General features: G+C 41.1%; 1 protein-coding gene across 2 annotated transcripts in view; it reads right to left on the bottom strand.

The window, feature by feature from the left end:
- UBL3 (ubiquitin like 3) overlaps positions 1-22417 on the bottom strand; it is a 63677-nt gene extending 41260 nt beyond the window's left edge. Inside the window, exon 1 of one of the 2 annotated variants that reach the window (XM_086613020.1) lies at positions 21950-22417. In XM_086613020.1, coding sequence (XP_086469146.1) covers positions 21950-21976 — 27 coding nt within the window. In that variant the 5' untranslated portion in view covers positions 21977-22417. Of the gene's footprint in view, positions 1-7465; positions 7502-21949 lie in introns of those variants that run through there. The other variant, XM_086613030.1, reaches the window with a different exon arrangement.
- Positions 22418-23361: the final 944 nt, after the last annotated feature.

Genomic DNA, 23361 nt, shown 5'->3' with positions numbered 1-23361 from the left:
TTTGGTACCCCCACCTACAGATTTAAGCCCAAAAAAAAGTTTTCAAAAATAATTTATTATGGGTATGGAACTATATCTCTGTATAACCACCTCTGACTCACTGATTTTCTATGTGACTCAAAGAGTTAAACAAAAAAAATCTTTTATCCTACCTTAACAATTTATACTATTATGTCATTACTACGACCGATAGCTGAAGGGCTAAACAAAACAAACAAAAAAACATTTCACTGGAATAGGTGAGCACCTCCAATGCCTCCCACACACATGCACATTATTGCTTTATTAAAGCTCATGTCCTCTGTCAGACGAAAGGATTTTTATTGCTACAGATCTCTCAGTGTTCCTCTGATTTATTTCCCCCCACACACAAAGCAGCACCAGTAGGGAGATTAATGTCTGATAAATATGGTACTAAGAATGTGAGAAAGGAGTGAGTAAATATTGCATCAAAAAGGTATTAAAATTAGAGAAATTTATTTTCTTAATTCTCTGCTTGGTTATTCAATTCCATCTGAAGCTTACGACAGCAATAACTATTTAAAACGAAAACTATTTAGGTATTCATATGCCTTTTATTATTAATAATCAATCCACAAAATTAAAAAAAAAAAAAAGTAAAACAGTGCTTCTGTTTTGCCTGACAAGCAACTAAGCCTTTAAGCTGTGTTCATTGTTATGATCCTACTTAGAGATCGGTATTGTCTCAGTAAGTTGGTGGTTACATAAACGTAAGCACGCCCAGACCTCAAACATTCAGCTAGCTTGTCTTTCCGTAAAGAGAGTACATTTTCAGTTACATCTGCACTTGTGTGAATGTAGGCCATCGATGAGAGGGATGCTCCCACTTTCTCCCCTTTGCTGGGGTCAGACCTAGTGAACCTAATATCATTGGATGAGTAGTTTTGAGCTGGACGTATGGAAAAGCTTTGGGGGAATTTCTGGTAAATTACTCCTCCATCGAATCACTCAGTGGCCAATTCCTCTTTCAGCTGCACGACCACTAACTAAATCCTGCTCTAAGGACATGGTGGAAACATGGCCAGTGGAGGGCAAGTGTCACCTGGCTACTCATGTGTAGACATAATGACTAGATGGGAAAGTAGTGGAAGAAACTGAATTGCCAAAACAGACTTACAGCACAATTTTGTCCACTGGTTCATCAAATCATTTGAACGAAGGCATTAAGTGCTTGGTTTGGCTGTCCACTTGCCAGGAATGCAGATAAAATGGAACTGACTGGCTATCACCTTATATACCCTGGTTTTAGCTACAAAGCTTCAACTGAGACTTTGAAGAGAAGGGCTGGGGCAAAGGAGATTTTAAAAGCATAGATTTGAGAGGTCCTTGATCTTCCTAGAATAAGCCTCTGATGAGCTGGGCCAATAAAGTTAAGCCAAAGCAAACTGTGTACGAACTGCAGAGACTGGATGCAATTAATTCTCAAGTTCAGTTTATCCGACTGACACATGAGTATAAGAAAAGCAAGGATTTCAAATATTTTGATACCATAGCTTGATTAGTGGCACAGATGTCCTCCATGCAATAGCAACAAATTCTTGTTCCCATTTTGCATACTTATCTACACTCTGAAGACAAAGCAAAGCGCTACTCCATCAAGCTGCACCAAAACAGAGCGCTGCTGTTCTGAGAAGATCAGAAAACAAAGCTCCACAGGACAAGAATATACTGGGGTATTCATACACAACATTGAATTCAGAAGTTTCATGCTTTTAAGTGGTGCAGACACCTCTGGCTAACTCTGTGATGAAGAATAAACAAACAAGGATTTCCACATGAAGTGAAGCCAAATCCTTTCCCAATCCAACAGTCTCAACCTGACAGAACAGAGTGAGCCAACAAAAAGAGCTTTGCATTCTAAGTGTGAGTGACCAGATGCAGCACACAATGTAATTCATGGAAATCCACATCAGAAAATACAGTGCCTTGCCTCAGGTAGCTTCAACTGACTTCTGCTAGATTTTACCCGAGCGTTGTTTTACAATTACAAAAAGCAAAACTCCTGTGGAAGTCAGAAAATTAATTTCTAAAACTACATTTTATAGAGTTAGAGGCAGCTCCAAATTGCAGTCAGTAAAGAGCTAGTTTTTAATTCTAAACCATTTTCTGCAATTTTGGTGGGGTTTTTTTTGTGTGAATATAGGTTGGTTTGCTGCAAACTGAACAGCAGAACAGAATGATTAGCTGACCTGCAACAGTCTTCTTTCCAGTCTTCAGCAAATACCAAATTTTTCTCTTGTCTCATCATCCCTTATATAATTTATAATTAAGTATAACAACAACATAACACTAAAATCTGCCAAGTCACCCTGGCACTATTACTGACCAGGTCTTATTTATTATGAAGGAAAACTATTTAATTAAACTCCACTGGCCTGCATTACAATTCCAAAACACTCAGCTAAAAGAAAATAAAGTTACAGAAAGCTGTATCATCTCACAGGGTCAGATAAAGAAAGGAGAGTGCCAGACAGATTAACTAAATGCCACTTGGGTTAGATGTCAATAGGATTAGGACGGACTTTGGGTTGCCGCTAGCAAATACATCCACATGCCTTGCAGAGGGTTCGGTGAGAAGGCACATGTCTTGTCCCGTGGAGCAGCTCCAGACCTAAGTGGGAGAAGATGAAAGCACAGACTGGAGGAGTGCAACAGGAGAAAGGTTTCCAATACATTCCTCAGCCAGAGACTAAATATAAGGAAGTGTCAGACAAGCTAAAGGAGTCTCGGATCAAAATAAAAAAGCTTTTTTGTCAACTCACAGAAAGCCTACTGTGTTATTCTTAAATGCATGCCTCCATCCAGGCAACAGTGCAAAATGGACAGCTGGCTAAACCCATCCAGAAAAAAGCAAGCTTCTGGTGTATTTAACAGATGGTGGCACAGGTTATGAAATTGGTCTTTGCTTCAGTCTCCAAATATAATTTTTTAACATAACTGAGATACAATATTTAAATAGCCTTAGAATACTTCTCAAATGAAATGAAACTAAGCGTTTATTGTAGTACGTACACTCACGTTTAGAACAAAAAACACGTTTCTATAGATAATATCCTATTCCACTTTTCTGCTCTCTGAGGAAAAAAAAAAAAAATCTATGCTCAGAAAAATCAGGAGTTTTAGGGTTACTTTCTTGTACCTCAAACAAAAAGTTACAGGCATGCCAAGGAAAAAGCTAAGGGCATGCCTGAAAATTATATTGCTTGTAAGAAAAAAAACCACAAACAATAAAAAAAAAAATCTCCCTTCATTTATATATCCACCAAGCTATCTTCTAAATATACTCCTTTGGCATGTAATGTCATGCCATCACACCAAATTTTCACAGAGAAAAGAGTAATTTCATCACCTTTGTTTTACATCACAGGGTTGGGGGATGGGGAAGTGAGATTTGTTTGTTTCAAACAACAAGTATAATTCCCTTCTATTACTTTATAAATCAAAGTCTTAACCTTTTCACATGGTATAGGGAAAGTGAAGGTATCTTCTCAGAAAGGATTGGTTTTATATTAGGGATTTTTCTTAAACTTGCAAATAAATGTCTGTCAGTCCTGTGAACTCTTAACCAGGAAGTTCAATGCCAGAAAAATCAAGCTCAATGTGGGGTCAAGCTACTATTAAAAGTAGCGCAGCCCTGTATTTCACCAATTTAAAAGCAAAGCAAAACACAGATCGTAACTGTTTAACTGCAATTCTTAATTCTAATTTTAAAAAATCTGTAATATTTATACATGTTGTAATAACAAATTTGTGGATTTAGAGACTTGACCATTCTTGAAAGAGAAATGCAAACATTATTAAACTTGAGCAAATTCAAATACCTATCATTACAGATTAGGCAGTCAATTCTCCCTACATACATAGCATGCTGGTGCTACAGATCTGCATGATACTCCAGAGCCAGCATGAGTTCAGTAGGCTGACCTTCTCTCTGATACATTACATTGGGTGAAAGTTCTCTTCCCACAAAAATTAAACCCTAAAATTTAACACTGATAGAATATTTTGCATATTCTATTCACGGATATGTAACTACCAACCCAAAAATAATTTATTAATCAATCTTCAAAGAGAAGGAACAAGAATTAAACCAAGACACACACGTGCACAGATTTGGCAATATAATGCTTTCCAAAGCATGGAAATCCAGAACTAGGTCACCACTTTATCCTACAGATCATTTTCGGCTTAGTTTGAACAATAAAAGTCTTTTGAATAAACTGCCTGCATTCAGCAATCATGATACACTCATCCACAAAAAGAGGCGGTATTACTGAGTGTAACAGCCCATGTATACACAGCAGAAAATGGACAGAGTTGAACAGACATACTTGTGGGCTGCTAGTTCTTTGCTTCTTTATACTTTAAAATGACTTTTAAAAAAATTAGAGTCATCTGACACTTCATATCAAGTGCTATTTCCAGGGTTCCTGATTTATCAGTTCTACCCTGTAAATTTTTGATTGATCCCTCAGTAATGAAATCTAGTCATCCAAAAGAGGTCTGCTAGAAGCACAAATGCAAAGATCAGTCTTGTCAAAGGAATGAAGACTATATTTAGATACATATCTATTTACACAGTTACCATATAAAGACTCCTCTACAAGAAAATCCTCAAAACATCAAGTGTTTAAGCAAAGTAAGATGTAGCCTTTAAGTATGCAGAGACAAAATATGTTTAGTTTCAAGATAATCATGAATTAGCTTGGATACTGTTTCCTCTTTTCAAATACCACAACAATTTATGCTGAAAAGGTTTCATTTATGATCATTAGATTTCTACCTTAGTTTCAAAAAAAAGACCATCCCCTAAAAAACCCCACCGCACACACAAAACTAATGTTTCAAAACTTAAACTGAGTCAAAAGTGTTAAAATGAAACACAGCATAAAGGCTTCATTCAATCTGTAAGTCAACCTTTAGCAACACACAAGTATCAAAAGCTGCCCTCCAAAATATAAATGTAAAATGTATTAATCAAATTACAGATATGAAATTTACTGCAGTGTACAACAGAAACCTTGCTAGGGCAACGATAACAGGCTTGCCTGCATTTATATCTTATATAATGCCAAAGAATCTTCATTATTTAATTATGGAAGCATAAATTTTCAACCCACTCATATTCATTTCTGCTCTGAGGATATGAAACATCTCACAAACATTTCAGGCCAAATGTCAAGAGAGACCTGTCAAGCTTCAAGTAGTAAGCCTCTTTCTTTTAATCTAAAATTAAAAAAAAACCCCAACATATCTGACTTTCTTTGCAAGACTCCATTATAAAAAATTCAGTACCATTAAAATAACGTGGCATTTGTATAGACAGTATTCTTTCTCTCCTGCTCCACAGGCATGATTACACAATTAGGCAAAACACACACAGCATTTCTGCTGTGATGTTTAGAATAGACCATTCAAGTCCAATTTTATACAACAAATTACAAAATGGATAGATAATGCACTTTAAAGGACTTCAGACAATTTCCAAAATTAACCCAGTTGTGTAGAAATTTTCATATGTTTGTTAACCTAAATTACTTCTAAATTTGCTCTGATGACATGTATAAACTTCCATTTTCTTCTTCTTAACAGGTTGTGTGCAACAACTTAGGCTGGATCCCGCTTGGCAAAGATCTGCAATCCCACTCTACGTACTTCACCACAAGCAGTAGTACACCTACAACTTTTTAAATTTCCATGTAGTTGCAATTTAGGGGAAGATCTGCTACGCTAAAAGGAAAGAAATGTATTTTGAACAATGGAAAATTTTCTTTCTACTTCAGTGCTCACAACTGTAGATGTGAAAGTTTTCTGCAGGAAATAACAAAGCTGGTAGAACTGTAATATACTGTAAATTAAAACATTTCATGATTTTGAAGCACTACTTAATGAATTTAAGCTAGGAAAAGACAACCTACCAAAAATCAACATGAAAGCATTGCAGATGAGGTTTTATAAAGACCTACCAGCTCAAAAGAATTACCTAAACATATACATCTACTGCTATTTTTAGGCGTTGTGAAGTACTCCCCATACAACGCAGCTGCTCCTCGCGAAAGGCATGGGTCTCCCATAACTCATGTGCCATTGCAGTCTGCTCTCTGGCCATCCTGGCCACATTGGCATGTGTGAACTGGCACTAAACACCACGTTGAGGCAAGTGAATCAACTCTTTGAAGCCTTATTGCTTTAGAGACTATATTTGGTAAAGTAATATTTACTTTTGCCAGAAGGTGAGATAATGTTTACACGGACACATCTCAATAATTTTCCACCCAGCAAAGTAACACATGCTGCTTTTCCATCTCCATTCAGCACCGCTACTGAAAACACAAATATTAAGGGACGGATTTGGATGTGTTTGTCTGGAAGGCAGAGGAAGGGTAAGGATGTCCTTCATCAGAAAACTGTTTCCATCTGACATGTTAAAAAACTTAATTCAATGGAATTTAATCACTAAGAGTACAAAACCCACGCATGGTAAGAGAAAATTGTGACGACTCCTGGCAAATTGCTGTCCATGAAGAAGCCTGAAGGCTTTGACACAGCTATGTTCAGTGTCTGTCCCTTTGTCACTAGATGGTTGTGTAATCATGATTCGGCTTCTCCCTGTGCTCCTTTCAGCTGCTACTACCACCCATCCTACAAACTGCTACAGCAATCCAAAATGCCTACAATAGAAAGCGAATGCCACCTTTTCCAGCAACCCAGCAAGAGCTATTTTGAAACAATTCAAAAGATTTCTCTTCCCTATCCTAACAGCTCCACAGACACTCTAGGGTTAGCCAATACAGCTTCCAATAGAGCACCACAAAACAACTGCTGGCTTTAGCCCAAAGTTAAAGACAACACAAAAGACTACCGTATTTTAAGATTCTGAGTAAATGATAGGAAATTTCAAACTCTCACAACAAAGAGCTATGGTTCTTCCTAAAAACTGTATCCCATTTTTTTGGAACATGTTGCAATCTGATTTTATAAGAAAAACCTACGTGACACAAAAGACTGCAGAAATTGCTGTCTTTATTCAAGTATAATTCTCTATCTTCCATCTCCTGCAAAACAACCTCTATTAAAAGGAAAAAAAAATCTTCAAAACTTTACTAATAGAGGCACTAACTACATCAATTTTCTTTCCCTCTGGTCTTCATTTCTATATGCTAAGAACTACAAGATAAACCAAAAAGTTTCTTTTTTTTTTTTTTCAGAAGAGAACAGAGAGGAACAAAATCACCTCCTAACCACATGTTCATTATAAATAAAATTCATAACCTAGAACACTTATTCAAGCATCAAAGTCAGGACTGAAATGCAGCAGCAGAACCAACTATAAAAGGCAGGAAGCGATTTACCTTCAATTCTTATCTGGCATTAGTCAGCACTCGGAATTATTCACTATGGTGCTTGCACGTTTTTCTTTTTTCAAGCTGAGTTTAAAATTTACCAAGCAGCACATTTGCAGATAAAGGCACTGACTGATAATAATTCTGTGCTCTATGGATACAGCGAACTGTCTTTCCTACATTTCCTTTCCTAAAAAAACAGAAATACATACAGAATTTAAGGGAGATAATTTAAGAATAAAACTAAATCCCCACGTCCTTGAACATCAGAAACTGCTGTGGATTTGTCGTCTTCTCCTGAGATTGCTTCGGAATTAAACAGAGCATGCTATTAGAAAAGTAGGAACATGAAGTAACAGCTATGGTAAAGCAATATTTGATAATAAAGTGCTCAGAATTTCAGTTTCTCTGAATGACCAACAAAAACACTTCAACAAAGTCATGTGACTCCCAATCAATACTAAGAGTTTAAAGAAACAGTAACCTAACCCTGGTATGAAAACCAGCTTCCCATAAAGCATTAGCCTCAAAATTTGCTTTTTACAAGTCATTAACAAATATGGTTACAACCTTTCTCCAAATGTTCTTGAGAGCATCTATCAATGTATAAATATTTCATTGACTTTTGCACCATTTTAATTAACCCGCTGTCCACAACAAGTCCTCTGGAATAAAACCTTCACATCAGCAAAAAGCACACCAGCTTAACCGACATGTTGGTACAGTCATGCAATACAACTACTCTGAACAATCAAGACTGACAAGCACTGAAGATGCACCAGAGTAGAGCTGACCAGAGGAATTCCAACAAAATTTGACTAAGATATACAACATCACTAAAAAAAAACCCACACAAGAAAATCTTGATCTTGTTTAAATTTTTTTCTTGTCTGACTGCAGTTCAAATAAGATTTCATTTGAGATACACTCAAAGAATTGTGGTCAATGGCTCAATGTCCAAGTGGAGAGCAGCGACAAGTGGTGTTCCTCCCACTATTGGGACCAGCACTGTTTAACATCTTTGTCGGTGACATGGACAGTGGGATTGAGTGCACCCTCAGCAAGTTTGCTGACGACACCAGGCTGTGTGGTGCAGACAACACGCTGGAGGGAAGGGAGGCCATCCAGAGAGACTCTGACAGACTGGAGAGCTGGGCCTGTGCAAACCTCATGAAGTTCAACACAACTGACTGCAAGGTCCTGCACGTGGGCCAGGGCAATCCCAAGCACAAGTACAGGTTGGGTGGAGAATGGATTGAGAGCAGCTCTGAGGAAAAGGACTTGGGAGCGCTGGTTGATGAGAAGCTCAACAGGAGCCGGCAATGTGCCCTCGCATCCCAGGATACAGTTGGCTTTCTGGGCTACATCCAAAGAAGTGTGGCCAGCAGGTTGAGGGAGGTGATTCTGCCTCTCTACTCTGCTCTCGTGAGACCCCACCTGGAATACTGCGTTCAGCTCTGGAGTCCCCAACATAAGGAGGACATGGAGCTGCTGGAACAGGTCCAGAGGAGGGCCACGAAGATGATCCAAGGGCTGGAGCACCTCTCCTCTGAAGACAGGCTGAGAGAGTTGGGGCTGTTCAGCCTGGAGAAGAGAAGGCTCCAGGGTGATCTTATTGCAGCCTTCCAGTACCTAAAGGGGGCCTACAGGAAAGCTGGAGAGGGACTTTTTGCAACGACATGTAGTGATAGGACAAGAGGCAATGGCTTTAAACTGAAAGAGGGCAGATTTAGATTAGATATAAGGAAGAAATTTTTCACTCTGAGGGTGGTGAGATACTGGAACAGGTCGCCCAGAGAAGCTGCAGATCCCCCATCCTGGAAGTGTTGAAGGCCAGGCTGGATGGGGCTTTGAGTAACCTGGTATAGTGGAAGGTGTTCCTGCCCATGGCAGTGGGGTTAGAGTTAGATGGTTTTTAAGGTCCTTTCCAACCCAAACCATTCTATGATTCCTTGCAATCCTGCTGCAGAGTTATCTAGTATAAGACTGTATTTAAGTGAAATTGCATTCTACAATATCCGCAATTTTTGATAAATAAAAACCTCTTCTCTCACGAATCTTCCAAAAATAAATGGATTTTCATGAAGTACTTATTAAAGAGACTCGTATTACTGGAAGGCTCAAGATTAATTAAGATTTATCTTCCAATAAAAGCTTGAGCAGTACAGGAAGACAAGGCACTGATCCAGCCTCTGAACAACGAGGAGGTGATGAAGAAGGAGAGGGGGGAAAAGCACATGGTTCTGGAAAAAGAGAAATTATGCATTTATATCACAGAAGAGAAAAATATTGTTGAATAGTCAGGTATTTACAACTGGTTTTGTACTTCATTTTACAAGTGGAAGAGTTCCCTCTTACTATAAGCTTTCCATATATGACATAAATAGTGCTATGGTACATACAACACACAGTGGCAAAAAACACAAGACAAACTGTATTTGCTTAAGAGCCACAAATCTCTACTGAAAAAAGATAACGTTATCTTAGAAGTGCCAGGCTCTTTAGAGAGAGTTTATGCTCTTCATAGTCAATTCAGGGAAAGATACAGCTGCAGCTCCAGAGGCCATCCCCACCAAAACTTTTATAGATTCCCCATTAAAATCTTCCCAAGTGCTACTTGCTTCCTGCAGTAAGCGCAAGAAGCACAGATGCTGGCATCATCAAGTGACAGCATCAGAGTGCTGGAACAAGAAGCATGCTGCACTTGCACCGTAGTCCTCCACAAGGATTTCCCTGGCTATCCCCAAAGCCAAAGAAAAGGGCACGGAGGGCCCATTTTCATTCCCACAAAAAGTGGTGCATAGAAGAAAGTTAAAAAGTCCCATCACCCTAGCTGAGATGAGTGATGACAGTTCATTGCAAAACCGTGTGCTTCAACCCTCCCCTTCCTAATTAATCTGAAAAATTAGAATTTTTGAGATCCTTGCTAGTGAAGAAGCGTTAGACCCCATCACTGGGCTCCTCTGCTACCCTATTCCAAGCATCTACCTTCTTCCCCAGAACACCTTCTACTGGGCTCCCTTATTAGCAAGAAGAAACAATTCAAAAGGAAACATATTCAAGCTAAAAGGACTTTGCAAATACCCACTGCCACCTTCACTGGAGCCCTCATCACAACCCCGCTTACAGTTTATGTAGCATTCCACTCACTACAGGGGATATTTTAAACCTCCAAATAATTTTAAACATATGGAATTTGGAAAAAAAAAAAAACACTTCCAGATTCACGTGAAATCCTGATTCATATGAAACTATACTGGTCAGAGGCAGTTAAGTAGACAGAAATCAAACACAGTATGCAGTTTCTTTTTCATAAGAGCTCCTAGTCATCTTGCCATTAGTTATGAAAACGAGATCCTCAAGACAAAGTCAAATTTCTCAGTAACAAGCTGTGCTCTTGGTGTCAGATCTGACATATCGTACCTTAAAACCCCAGTCTTGTGTCTAGACAACTATAAATACTCACCAGCATCTTTTAAATATTTTTTTTTTTATATAAAAGCTTCCCTCCCTTTGTACTTGAGCAGAAAGTGAGCTAGCATACAGCTGACACTCACATAAAATACTTAACAAATCTTTAAATTACAAAAGTGGTCTCTAAAATAGTTTTTCTTGGCAATCTATAGTATGAAAAATACACAGTACAGCATATTTTAGTACAAAATCTTTGAATATTCATGTCAAACAATCCCTACACATTTTTATAGCCAAAGATAACACACTGGACAAACCCCACCTTATAAACATGGAGTTCTTGATCAGAGGTACAGTCATAGAATGGTTAGGGTTTGAAGGGACCTCAAAGATCATCTAGTTCCAACTCCCCTGCCATGGCCAGGGACACCCTCCACTACACCAGGTTGCCCAAAGCCTCAGCCAACCTGGCCTTGAACACTTCCAGGGATGGGGCATCCACAACTTCTCTGGGCAACCTGTTCCAGTGCCTCACCGCTCCCAGAGTGAAAAATTTCTTCCTTATATCTAATCTAAATCTGCCCTCTTTCAGTTTAAATCCATTGGCCCTTGTCCGATCACTACACATCCTTGCAAAAAGTCCCTCTCCAGCTTTCCTGTAGGCCCCCTTTAGGTACTGGAAGGCTGCAATAAGATCACCCTGGAGCCTTCTCTTCTCCAGGCTGAACAGCCCCAACTCTCTCAGCCTGTCTTCAGAGGAGAGGTGCTCCAGCCCTTGGATCATCTTCATGGCCCTCCTCTGGACCCACTCCAACAGCTCCATGTCCTTCTTGTGTTGGGGACTCCAGAGCTGAACGCAGTATTCCAGGTGGGGTCTCATGAAAGCCAAGTAGAGGGGCAGAATCACCTCCCTCAACCTGCTGGCCACACTTCTTTTGATGCAGCCCAGGACACAGTTGGCTTTCTGGGCTGCAAGCGCACATTGCCAGCTCATGTTGAGCTTCTCATCCCCTCCAGTGTGTCCACAACACCACACAACTTGGTGTCATCTGCAAACTTGCTGAGGGTGCACTCGATCCCACTGTCCATGTTGCCAACAAAGATGTTTAACAACACTGGCCCCAGTACTGACCCCTGAGGAACACTACTCATCACTGGCCTCCACTTGGACATCGAGCCGTTGACCACAATTCTTTGAGCGCGACCATCCAGCCAATTCCTTATCCACTGAGTGGTCCATCTGTCAAATACAGTCTCTCCAGTTTATGAGACGAGGATGTTGTGTGGAACAGTATCAAATGCTTTGGACAAGTCTAGGTAGATGATGTCAGTTGCTCTTCCCTTATCCATCAACGCTGTAACCTCATCATAAAAGGCCATCACATTAGTCAGGCAGGGTTTGCTCTTAGTGAAACCATGTTGGCTGTCACCAATCACCCTCTTATTCAGCCAAACTAGAATCATAGAATGGTTAGGGTTGGAAGGGACCTCAAAGATCATCTAGTTCCAACTCCCCTGCCATAGGCAGAGACACCCTCCACTACACCAGGTTGCTCAAAGCCTCATCCAACGTGGCCTAAATGACTCCAAGAAATATTACCATGACCTTTGCGTAACAGGGAAAGCAATGCATCTCCTTAGGTGTTCATGAGAACAGCTAAAGCACTGATTCCAGTGTTGCCATCACACTAACCAGGGCAAGGCTGACCTCCGGCAGGAATTTACCCGCAGCATTACCCATACTGACCAACTATCGGGGGCAGCTACAGCGTGAACTTGATGCCACGCCACAATTAGTCCTGCTTAATGGAGGACATAGCAGCCCAACAGTTGAAATCCAGAAAACTAACACAAGTAAAAATTAAGCAAGTCCTTATAAGAGAGAGTACATAACTCTATTGAAAGAATAGCTTTTTAATTATTCTTATAAACATACAGTAATACATCCTCATCATCACTTATGTGCCGTAATATGGGTATTGGAAGTTATTAATTTTGTGTGTGATTTCATGTTAATTTCATTATTACTGAATCACATGGAGTTAGTGAATGGGGATTTATTCCCCTCACTTAGAATCTTTTAATAAAGCTTTCTGAAAGTTTGGGCTTTATTGCCAAAAATATCTATACAAGTATACAAAGTATAAATTGCTAAAACATGCAAGTCCAATGAAGTTTGTTTCCACCACAGATCAATAACTCAGCTTCAGAAGCAAGAGCTAAGCTTTCACTACCCTATCCCACAGCTGTTACCATGTGTAACTCATTTGCACAGATTCAGATTGTATATTCATTCACAGACAGAATGACACAAATATTCAGATGTAATATGCCCTAAGTAACATCTTGTGCTTCAAATACAACCACAGAACACTACTCCAAAAATTAAGTTTATTTTAATGTTCATGTTACTGCCCATAGAAATATGAACTCTGTAATTAAAAAGAAATATAAAATACAGTGACTAGGTATTTCAGGTTTTAAAAGCATATGAAGGCTTCTAGTCAGTCCCTTATAGCATATAAAATATAAGCATGTCTGAAAAATGTTAGACAGTATTTAATTTTAAAAGAAATACTGAAAAGGACTACTATTTTAGAATAATAACTTTCCTGAGGCTTACTAGCATATGCCACATATATTCACATATAGATTGGCATTAATCTACCTTTAAGAAGAGAGTCCTAAATTTACAACTCCAGCTATGAAAGACTTTTGACTAACACTGTACTTCACTATTATATTACTACTCCATTATTTCTCTATATTAAAAACATATGTTAGATTCCAGAGACAGATTAAGTAGTAACATCTAGAATGTATGTTAAGTATCAGAAAGAGATTGCAGTGATGTAGATATCTGCCAGACCACAAAGCATTACCATATCGTAACTCCACTGAGGAGATACCAACCAATGCTACAGTACGTGACTGTGAAGTACTGTTCTTTTTTAGATGAAACACATTGTTCTTTTCAATCTCTGAAATAAAAACACATTTAGTTTCCTTGTGTTTATTTTGAACTTGGTGCTACACTTTTATCAAGTGCTTGAGAGAATTCCTTATGCAACACGAACCATTGAATACTGCATAATGAAGACCACAGAAAAGCTTCCTGAACAGCTCAGGACCACCCATAAAAAAACAAAATACTTTTTTTTTTTTAAGAAAAAAAGGAGCTAAACTTTCATTCCCATCCAAACTGCAGATAGATTCACAGATTAAAATTCAGATCCTCAGCTGCAGCTGAAGAGCACTCCAGAATAAGACCACCTTCCACCTTTGCTCCTCAGCAGTGGTCCAAGACATTGACATGAATTAGATTAGCCTGAATGGTAATCTGTGCCAGCTCTCAAGAGAAACCAAACGTCCCAGCGCCACAGTAGGCAAACATCAGCACAAACATGTCCAGATTGCACCCCCGTGCTGTTGAACACAAAGTACCATTTTGGTATCCATATCCCACTAAGGCATTAGTTCGTAGTAGAACAAACTTACCAAACTCCTAGGCAGAATCTCTGTTTTTACTTGGTTCATTTATACAGGATTCATAAAACTCGAGGAGTTTTTTGGTTGTTTCTGTCTCCATAACGACAGTATCATGGAATAGTCTCAGCTAAACTCTGCCACAAGCTTTCCATTTAACTCTAAACTGAATCTCCCAAATAATCTTAAGTAAAAAACCAAAACTTAATCAAACCCACAAACAATCATGTCACCAGTAAGCTATTTTCAAATTCCTTTACAGAAAGCAGAAAACTCCAAGATGCTGACGACAGGGTCACAACTGGGTAATCTGTCAAATCTTCATTTTATACAAAGTTTCTATTTGTGGAAAACATAGAACACATTTTAAAATCGGATTTCAACATACTTGCAGAGTCTTAATACAAATGGAGAGATCGCTTTCACTGTGGATGGCTTACAAACTGCAACAAATTCATCCACTGTCAAGGAGCTAAACACAATCTGAGTCAGTGACCGCAAAATACACCAAATTTCCACAAACACGTAAGAGTACTCAGCTGCAACAACGTTTAAGTATTTCTGCAGAACTACTACTTTTGAGGCCCAGCAGACCTACGAGTAAGAAGGTCTGAACTTTTTATTTAAGTGTTGCTCTCAAAAATAAACACCTCCTAAATAATTCTCTCTACATTCTTAGAAAGCCTATTAGCAACTTTTTGTCCCCCTCAAATTTCTTTTTGGATACAAAAAAAAAAACACCTCATAGTATTGAAGGGCATAATGCTATTCACAGAACCTCAACTGATATCTCAGCAAACTTTTGTTGTTGTTGTTTTTTAAATGATTCTTGCAGAGTGTTGATTCTTCATTCTTTTCTTCCCTCAGTATTTCCTCCCTTTCATTGCTTGCAACACTTAGTGGTACATCTGTGAATTTAAATTTGTCTGGAGGTATGTCAAGTGAAAAATGTTCCAGTCATTGCTTTAAGATGTTCTGCAACATATGTATAACAGAAGTTGTCAAAAATTAAAAGCTGTCCTTCTATCAGAATTTACAGGGTAATTTGAAATTCAGCTGTTGTTAAAAAAGATAGACCTCTAAACTACGTTTAAAACTGATGAAGAGCTGGGGTCTCAAGAGTTTAGACTTGATGTGAGAACAGTGACACTAAAATTTCTCATTGACATTCTGCTCATTTTCAATAGCTTCTAAAATGAAAGCACTGCACTTGGTCCTATCCCTTTAATAATCATGGTGAGCTAAAGTTTACGCATGCAAAATTGTGGCAGGGAAGGCTTGTTACTTCAGAAGGCTCAATTAACTGCTGCAAAACCAGAATTAACATGGAAAACAGTATTGATCAGCAGCTCTGCCTTTCACCATAGTTGGAATGAGAAATAACCACGTTAGTGAATTCAATACTATACAAAGAAAAGACTGAAAATAAGCTGTACTATCTCTTTTACATAAAACCACAAGAATGATTAGTCACATTCCAGATATTTCTGGACTCCTGGAAGCTAGAGTAGCACTCACAGGCTGAGTCAGAACTGAGCTCTCCATTCTGCGCTCAGTATTGCATAAGCATATATAAAGACATCACCAAAAGTTTACATCCTGACTTTTACAGAGAAACAAAGCTGACTGACCAGAAATACAAACTAAGTAAATCCCACTTACTGTATATTCCATGACCACGGCTTTCAACATTCACAGAAGTTGTACTAAGGAAGAACTCTCAGCCAAAAAACAGAAAATCATGCCCTTAGACATTATGTTTACAGTATCATACAAGTATTGCTTATCAAGTCTGCTGCAAGGACCACATTCAGACAGGCTAATTTCCTACTACAGCCTTAAGCCAAACCAAGGAAGAGAGTTATGGGCCTTGAATGGTCTAAAAGGTAAATTTAGATATGCACAAACAGCAGTCACAAGCTCTAAGGTGAAACACAGATTACCAGTACCTGAAGTTGCCTCTAATTCCACATCTGAGAGGTGCAACTTGTCCCCACTGAGGTCCTGACTGAGTTGTCCAGTTCCCACAGATGACATCTGGCCATTTTTTAACGTGGTATTCAATGTTCCTGCTGCAGAGGCGATAATTTTACCATGCTCAGATACTTAGCATTTGGGTTTTGTCTCTCAGCCCTGCTGGAACCTGCCAGCAGCTACTGCTGGCTTCCCAGCATTCTCATTAAGGGAGGAGTTAAATGTCCTTCAGCACACATCCCCTCCAGTATTTCATGGAGTTAGACAACAGAAGCAAAGAGAATCCAATTCAGGTAACAACAACAACAAGGGTGGGTGGCAGGAAGGAAGAAGCAGTTTACACTGCCAGCCTACACTTCCATCTGAAGTACAGTGCTGCACCAAGGCCCAGAATAAATATCAATCATTATCCCATCCACAGGTTACAGCTGTTCCTCCTCAAAGAAAATGAAATTAAGGACATGCAAACATTGTTTCAGAGTATGTTTAATGTGTTAGGATGCTGTGGAATTTCCACTACAGTGTCATACACAAAAACGCCAGACATTACTAAGATTTCTTTTTGATTGTTCAATAAATAGATAAGACGTTTTTTAACCTGTGGAAGAAAAAAGGTTGGTGGGAGAAACGGTAAATACAAATCATTTTGAAGTATACTCAAATACATACACTCAGCATCAGCTTGGACAAGTTTATCCCTGGCCACTGCTGCAGGTAACAGAGATGGAGGTTCTTTATCCTTTTACAAGAAACACTGCAATATGCTACCAAGGCTGGCTCCATACATAAAGAGTCAGGAAGGAGCTTCTTCTAAACAAGGATTCCACCAATTCCTTCTTCAAAAGGAGGAAAAAAAAAAAAAAACACACAAAAAAAAACCTACTAAAAATTACAAAGGATAGGATACTTCTATCTGTTACAATCAGCAAACAATAGTTAAAAAAAAAAGGAAGGAAAAAATATCTGTACAGAAAAATCTGATAAGCTATTTTTATCTTAGAATGTAATGGATTAGAACTTCCAACACAGGGGGGTCAAAAATACAGAGAAATAATTCAACCTTTATTATAAAAAACCTTAAAGGGCCTAACTTATGACCATATGCACAAAGGCTACAAGGAATGCAATAATTTTCAAAACCAGGAAAAAGGATCTACTGCAAGCAAAAGCAGTTAAAATAGAACAGAGATGCATGATGTCTTACACTGTGTTCCGATACATTAAAATGCTATTAGTGAACAGAGCAGTTTCTTTCCATGTTCCAAGTGCATTATAATGATACTGCACTTACTATTCTTGAATGAAGGAATTGTTTAGATTGAATGATGGACAGCAAAACTCAGCTGCCATACAACCAGCTACTCCTTTGAGTCCCTGTCGGAACCTTGTTCCTGGATGCCAAGATTCCCCTACTGATGTAGCATCAGTTACATGTCCACCCTTTCCCCCCTCTTAGCCTACATGAATATGTATTAAAAAGGAATTCATAGAATGGCATAGGGTGGAAGGGACCTTAGAGATCATCTAATCCAACCTCCCTGTCATGGGCAGGGACGTCTCTCAACTAGATCAGGCTACTCAAGGCTCCGTCCAACCTGGCCTTGAACACCTCCAGGGAGGGGGCATCCACAACTTCTCTGGGCAATTTATTCCAAAGTCTTACCACCCTCGTACTGAAGAATTTCTTCCTAAAATCTAATCTAAATCTGTTCTCCTTCAGCTTAAACCCATTTCCCCTTGTCCTATCAGTGGACACTCTTGTAAAAAGTCCCTCCCCCTTATATATGTTAAGTATTCATCACCATTCTATACTGAATTTCCTAAAAAAGAACACACACATACAAATTTTCACAAAAGATGCTGACCCTAACAAGGCATGAACTGAGCAGGGTTTCCATCTGTTATTCTTCTTCCACCTACTGCCCCTTCTAACATTGTACATGCATATATAAGTGGTTTAGACCATAGACTCCATCCTCTTGCATGTCTGCAAGTGTCTCACACCAAACATTCAGTTTTATTAAAAATAATTTCTCCCATACCACCTACATCTCTTAGGTATAGCATATGGATTCAATAGCTGTACATAATAAAATTTTAAACCTCTAACTGTTTGATAGATTCCAGCGTTCCGCTGTTTATCAAATACCAAAAAAAACCCAAACCAGACAAAACAAAGAAAAAAACCTCACCATGAGCCAAAAGCATCACTCTCGGTTACTACTCAGACAGAAAAAGAATTTGATATCCTAGAGGGCGTGCAAAGAACTGCCCAGGCAGAAAGCACTGGCAGAGCCTTTTTCTATCTACATAAAACGCACCAATACAGGAAACAGCAGACACCGTAATACTTTTCAGTCTCACGGGTCCCTTACTGTGAACTTCTAAGATCCCTGAAGAATTCTATCTGCAAGAAGAAGTATCGTCACAGGCACACAGAATGCAGAGATGCAGCTTCCCAGATTCTTGTGATAACTCCACTGAAATAAAGGGGATTATTCAATTGAGTAATAACTTCTGGACTGAGCACAGGTTTCCCATAGCTTGTTTTAAAATAGTCAGCTACAAATATCAAACCATTTTCATTTGGTCCACTCCAAATTTGGTCCACTTGTGATTAACTTCACAAGTCCACAAACCACTTCATGTGTCTTTATCATTACAAAAGAAATACAATTTGCAAGCAACCTTGCTGTTATTCAGAGTCAAACTCCAGCTGCTACCAAATGGTAAAACTGATAAATTACCTGACGAAATTATCAAACATATTCAGAGATGCCCTGTTGTCACAACAATTGTCAGTACTTATGTGAAAAAATAAATAAAATTAGGCTCCAGAAATGCAGTATAGTCTTCAAGTACTGCTCCATACACGTGAAGTCCTAATTAAGTTAATGAAACTACTCAAGTAGAGAGGTCAGTATTAGCAGGTTTCATTCCAGGAGTGGAGTTTTAACCTGTAAGTAGCACACATTGCTAAGGAATAACGCACCACAAACTTACAAGACACGGAATGTGGTGTGTCACTATCCAATTTATTAGTGGAATGCAAATGATAAAGTACTGTGTTAAGAAGAGCTGTTGAAATGGTTAGCTGGTAAAATCTGCTGTAGTTCTGAAAAAAAAAAAAAAAAATCAACTAAATGTCAGAAAAGGAGGCTGGATCAAATTATGCCCACATACAGGTACAAAGCTTACTGAAGATTTTATAATTTACTATGAATTTATGTATAGCAGATCCTTTTCAAAGGTGGGACAGGAAGACAAATTAACACTTTTTAAAGAAGCAACAATTATAATAGTTGTATTATTACCATTAGTATTATTATTATTATGAGAGGGTTAGTTCATGAATCTGACATAAACAGTTTGAAGCATAATTATTATAATACTTAAGTAATTCATAGCAGATTTACTAAGTGTGATGGAGTCTTCGTAACACAACACTCCATCACAGTGATGCCAACTCCTACAGAAATGGGAAATGATTTTTTGGTAAATGCAAATTACACAGTGGGTGGATAAGAGAAACCAAACTGCAAAATCCTACACTAAATAAAAACATATATAAACAAGGTGACAGCCTGGTAAGTGCTCCTCTTTAAAGAGCAATCACGTAACAATCCCATTTTCTTTCCCGAACAAGCTCCTTTGAAATAAGGAGGATGGTGACAAAAGACGACCCAAAAGGAGTTCTTCAAATGCTCTTTTTAAAAATTAATAGCTATTAGCTGTATTTAATAACTTGAATTTCTACAACACACTTCAAACTTTCGGAGAGAAACTGCAGTTAATAATGCAGAAACACAACGAAGCGATCCTAAGACAGACCAAAGTATGTCTATTTATTCGGTTAAATTCTACCAACATTGGTAACATCTTCATTCAAGTGTTTTTGTAATGACTCAGTATTTAAACATCACTATGTTTAACAAGCTTCTTCCTGATTTGAAGAAACAAGAGCATCCCTAGGCCTAGCTATCCCTGTCAGTGGTATTCTCATTACATCGTAACAGAAGGAAACAGGTTTTCACAGAAACAAAATAGTATTTTACCAATCTTAAAACGTGTATACTTTACACAAAGTGTCATACGTCGAACATTACAAGCCTAGTGGCAGCATCAGGGTTCCCAGGCAGGCAGGACCCAGCAGTAGTGCGGAGGTGGCAGAGTGCTCAGCCCGGGGTGAGAGGGAAGAGCAGCGCTCCATGCCACAGCCAAGGGACTCCTCCAGGCAATTTACAAAGCAGCACTAAGAGATCTGCATCTAACCCTCCACAGCTAAGGAGAGGATTTCTGTGATATAACGCAAGACGGACACGTGCAAGCGAGAAGGGGGTTCAGAGTACTCTAACAGCCAGAGAGACCCTAAAAAGAAATATATGAAAATTAATAGTTGGCAGGATTTAAAGTCAGAGACAATAGTCTCCTCATTGCCCTTTCCTTCCAAGGAAAACATTTATTTATAGTATTTGAGAAGGTGGGGAGGAGAAAGGTGAGCTTAAAACCGTGTTTGATCCTTCTCTACATCTTGCTGTTTCTGCTTTTTTGGCAGAATTCATTCGTTTTGACTGCAGTAGGAAAGCTGTGAAGGAACCACCGAAAGTAAGCAACTAAAGGATACCATTATTTCAATAGTCCACTTGTCACACATATGCACCATTAATTGTATCTATACCGACGGCGGAAACAAGGGCTACTCGGTTTTATCGTTACCACTACCGGGGCAGGTTTTACACGCAAAACAGAACTTCGTCCTGAAAGGAAAAAAAACCGCCCGGACAAGTCTGCTGCTTTTAGGGAAGAAAAAAAAAAAAAAAACAAACCAAACAACAACAACAAAAAAAACCACCACACACACACAAACCAAAACAAAAAACCTTTAAACGTGAACAATCATGAGGAGATACGTGAAAATATTCTGCCGGCAGAATAAAGAACTAATATATCAAACTGCAGCCACAACTTCTTTTTCAAATGAAGTGATTTATGGAAATATATACAAACGGAGAAAGAAAGTCGTGCTGAACGAAAGATTACCTAGCAGACCTGATTCACCCTCCCTCCTCCTGCCCTGCTGTACCTTCCTATTTTAAATGTACCCTGCCGAGCACCCAATACCGGCTGAAGCACAGTCCGCCATAAGAAGTACTAGGAGTGCCCTTGAAAAACGTCCAGCTAGCAGCCAGTGCACAAAGGACCTCGCCATGCAAATAAGTGCCCGAGGATTTCTCCCTCGCTCTGGACCCGGCAGCAAGAGAAGAGATTAACTTCCCATCAACATCGGAAGGCAAAGCGTCGGAAGACAAAGGCTCGAGTAAATCATTCCGAATGCTCTACTTCGTATTTATCTTCCCCCAAAAAACGCTCGGCAGAGGTGAAAGCAGTGCTACACGAAATAAGCGAGAGCAGCCAGCGATTAGCTGCTGTAGGTAGAAGGCAGACAACCCCCCTCGCCTCGCCACACGGAAGGCGACGCTGCAGATTTCTCACTCCGCTACCAAAAAGGAAAGCAGAACCAGCATCTGGGGCGGAGGGAGGTGGTGGGGGGGATGGTTATTAACTGGGAACTTTTTGTTCCTTAAATATGCAACCGAGATCTTTTTTTTTTTTCTTCCCACGCCCCTCTTCTTTCCACCTTCGCTGCCAAAACAAGCCGAAATAAACGTTATTCCATAACAATAATATTAAATACGGAGTATAAGACTCACCATATCAGCTGGAACGCTGCTGGACATCTTGATGTTACCCTAATGGCTTAAAAGCAACTTAATTGAAAAAAAAAAAAAGCACCAAGAGCAGCCCGCTGGAGATCTTCAAGAAGCAAAACCGGTGTCAATTTCGGAGGCAGCAACTTCCACGTCCCCTACGAAAAAGAGGTGCCTGACGTGCAGCGGGGAAGGCAGCCGGCTTGAAGAAGCGAAATATCCAGGGGCAAGCGGTGCCGTGGCTGTACCGGAGGAGCCAGCGGGAGGCCAGAGATGGCAGCAGATCCCTGTCAGCGGCGGCGGCGGCAGCAGCACCAGCGGTGCCAGGTAGACCAGGCAGGACTACACCGCCACATGAGCTGCGTGCGGGCTTTTTCCCCCCTCGCTCCCTCTTCCTTCTCTGCCAGCCTTGACGAATGACGACGGGATGATTCACGGGATAATGGTGCGTCCAAGTCACCTCCTCAGTCAGCCCAGGCGACCCGGGCGCGCAGGCAGTCAGGACCTCGCTCCTGCCCTCGGCGGCGCGGCAGGGAGGCGAGAGGGCCGGCGGGGGCCCGGGGCCGCTGGGGAGGACGCCCGGCTTCGGCCTCCCCTAGGCGGTGTGCGACATTCAACAGGGTCTGGCGGGGAGACGGGCCGGGCACGGCTGCCTGAGGGGCGGCCGGGAGGAAAGCCCTCCCCCGCGGCGCTCCGGCGGCGACAGCACTCGGCGGGGGCCGGGGGGCGTTCAACGGTGGCCGCCTCCCGCAGCCTCAGGTCTCCGCTCGCATCGCCGCCGCCTCCTCCTCCTCCTCCTCAGCCCGCCCTCCCTCGTCCTCTGGCGGCTCCGGGCGCCCTGGGCGGCGCGGCAGGGGCGCCCCCCCTCCCCCGCGAGCCGCGCTTGGCCGCGCTGCCTCGCCCCGCTGCAAGCTGGAGCTGCCGGTCCTTCAGCGCGATCCTCGCCCGCAGCCGCCCCCTGTCATCTTCGACTCAAGCCAACATGGCGCCTGCCGAGCCGAGAAAGGGGACACGGCAGGGGAGAGACGGACCCCCTCCTCCCCCTCCACTCCCGTCGCGTCACACGCCACCGCCCCGCGCGGCACCATGGGGCTTGTAGGCTGACAAGGAGAGCGGGGCGGGGCTACCGTGGCCCCGCCCCGCCGAAGCCCCGCCCCCGCCCCGCAGCAACCGTTGCTATGGCGGGAACGCGCCCCCCGGCGGGGCGGGGCCTCCTCCCGCCCCGCTCCGCCCCGCCCCGCCCCGCCGGGGGTCCCCCCCGCCCCTCGCCCCCGCCCCGACCTCCCCCTGCGGTGGCGGGGGCCGATCGCGGCGTTCCGGGGGCAGCGCCAAGGCCTCGGCGCCGCTTCCCAGCCCTGGCAACAGACACCCCACCCCCCGCCGCCGCCGCCCGGGCAGACACCACCTAAACCGTT

This window comes from Tauraco erythrolophus, chromosome 1, assembly GCF_009769465.1.
Source record: "Tauraco erythrolophus isolate bTauEry1 chromosome 1, bTauEry1.pri, whole genome shotgun sequence".
In the NCBI taxonomy this organism is placed as follows: Eukaryota; Metazoa; Chordata; class Aves; order Musophagiformes; family Musophagidae; genus Tauraco; species Tauraco erythrolophus.
Note: the sequence above shows the minus strand (reverse complement) of the source record. Positions and strands in the feature narration are given on the sequence as shown.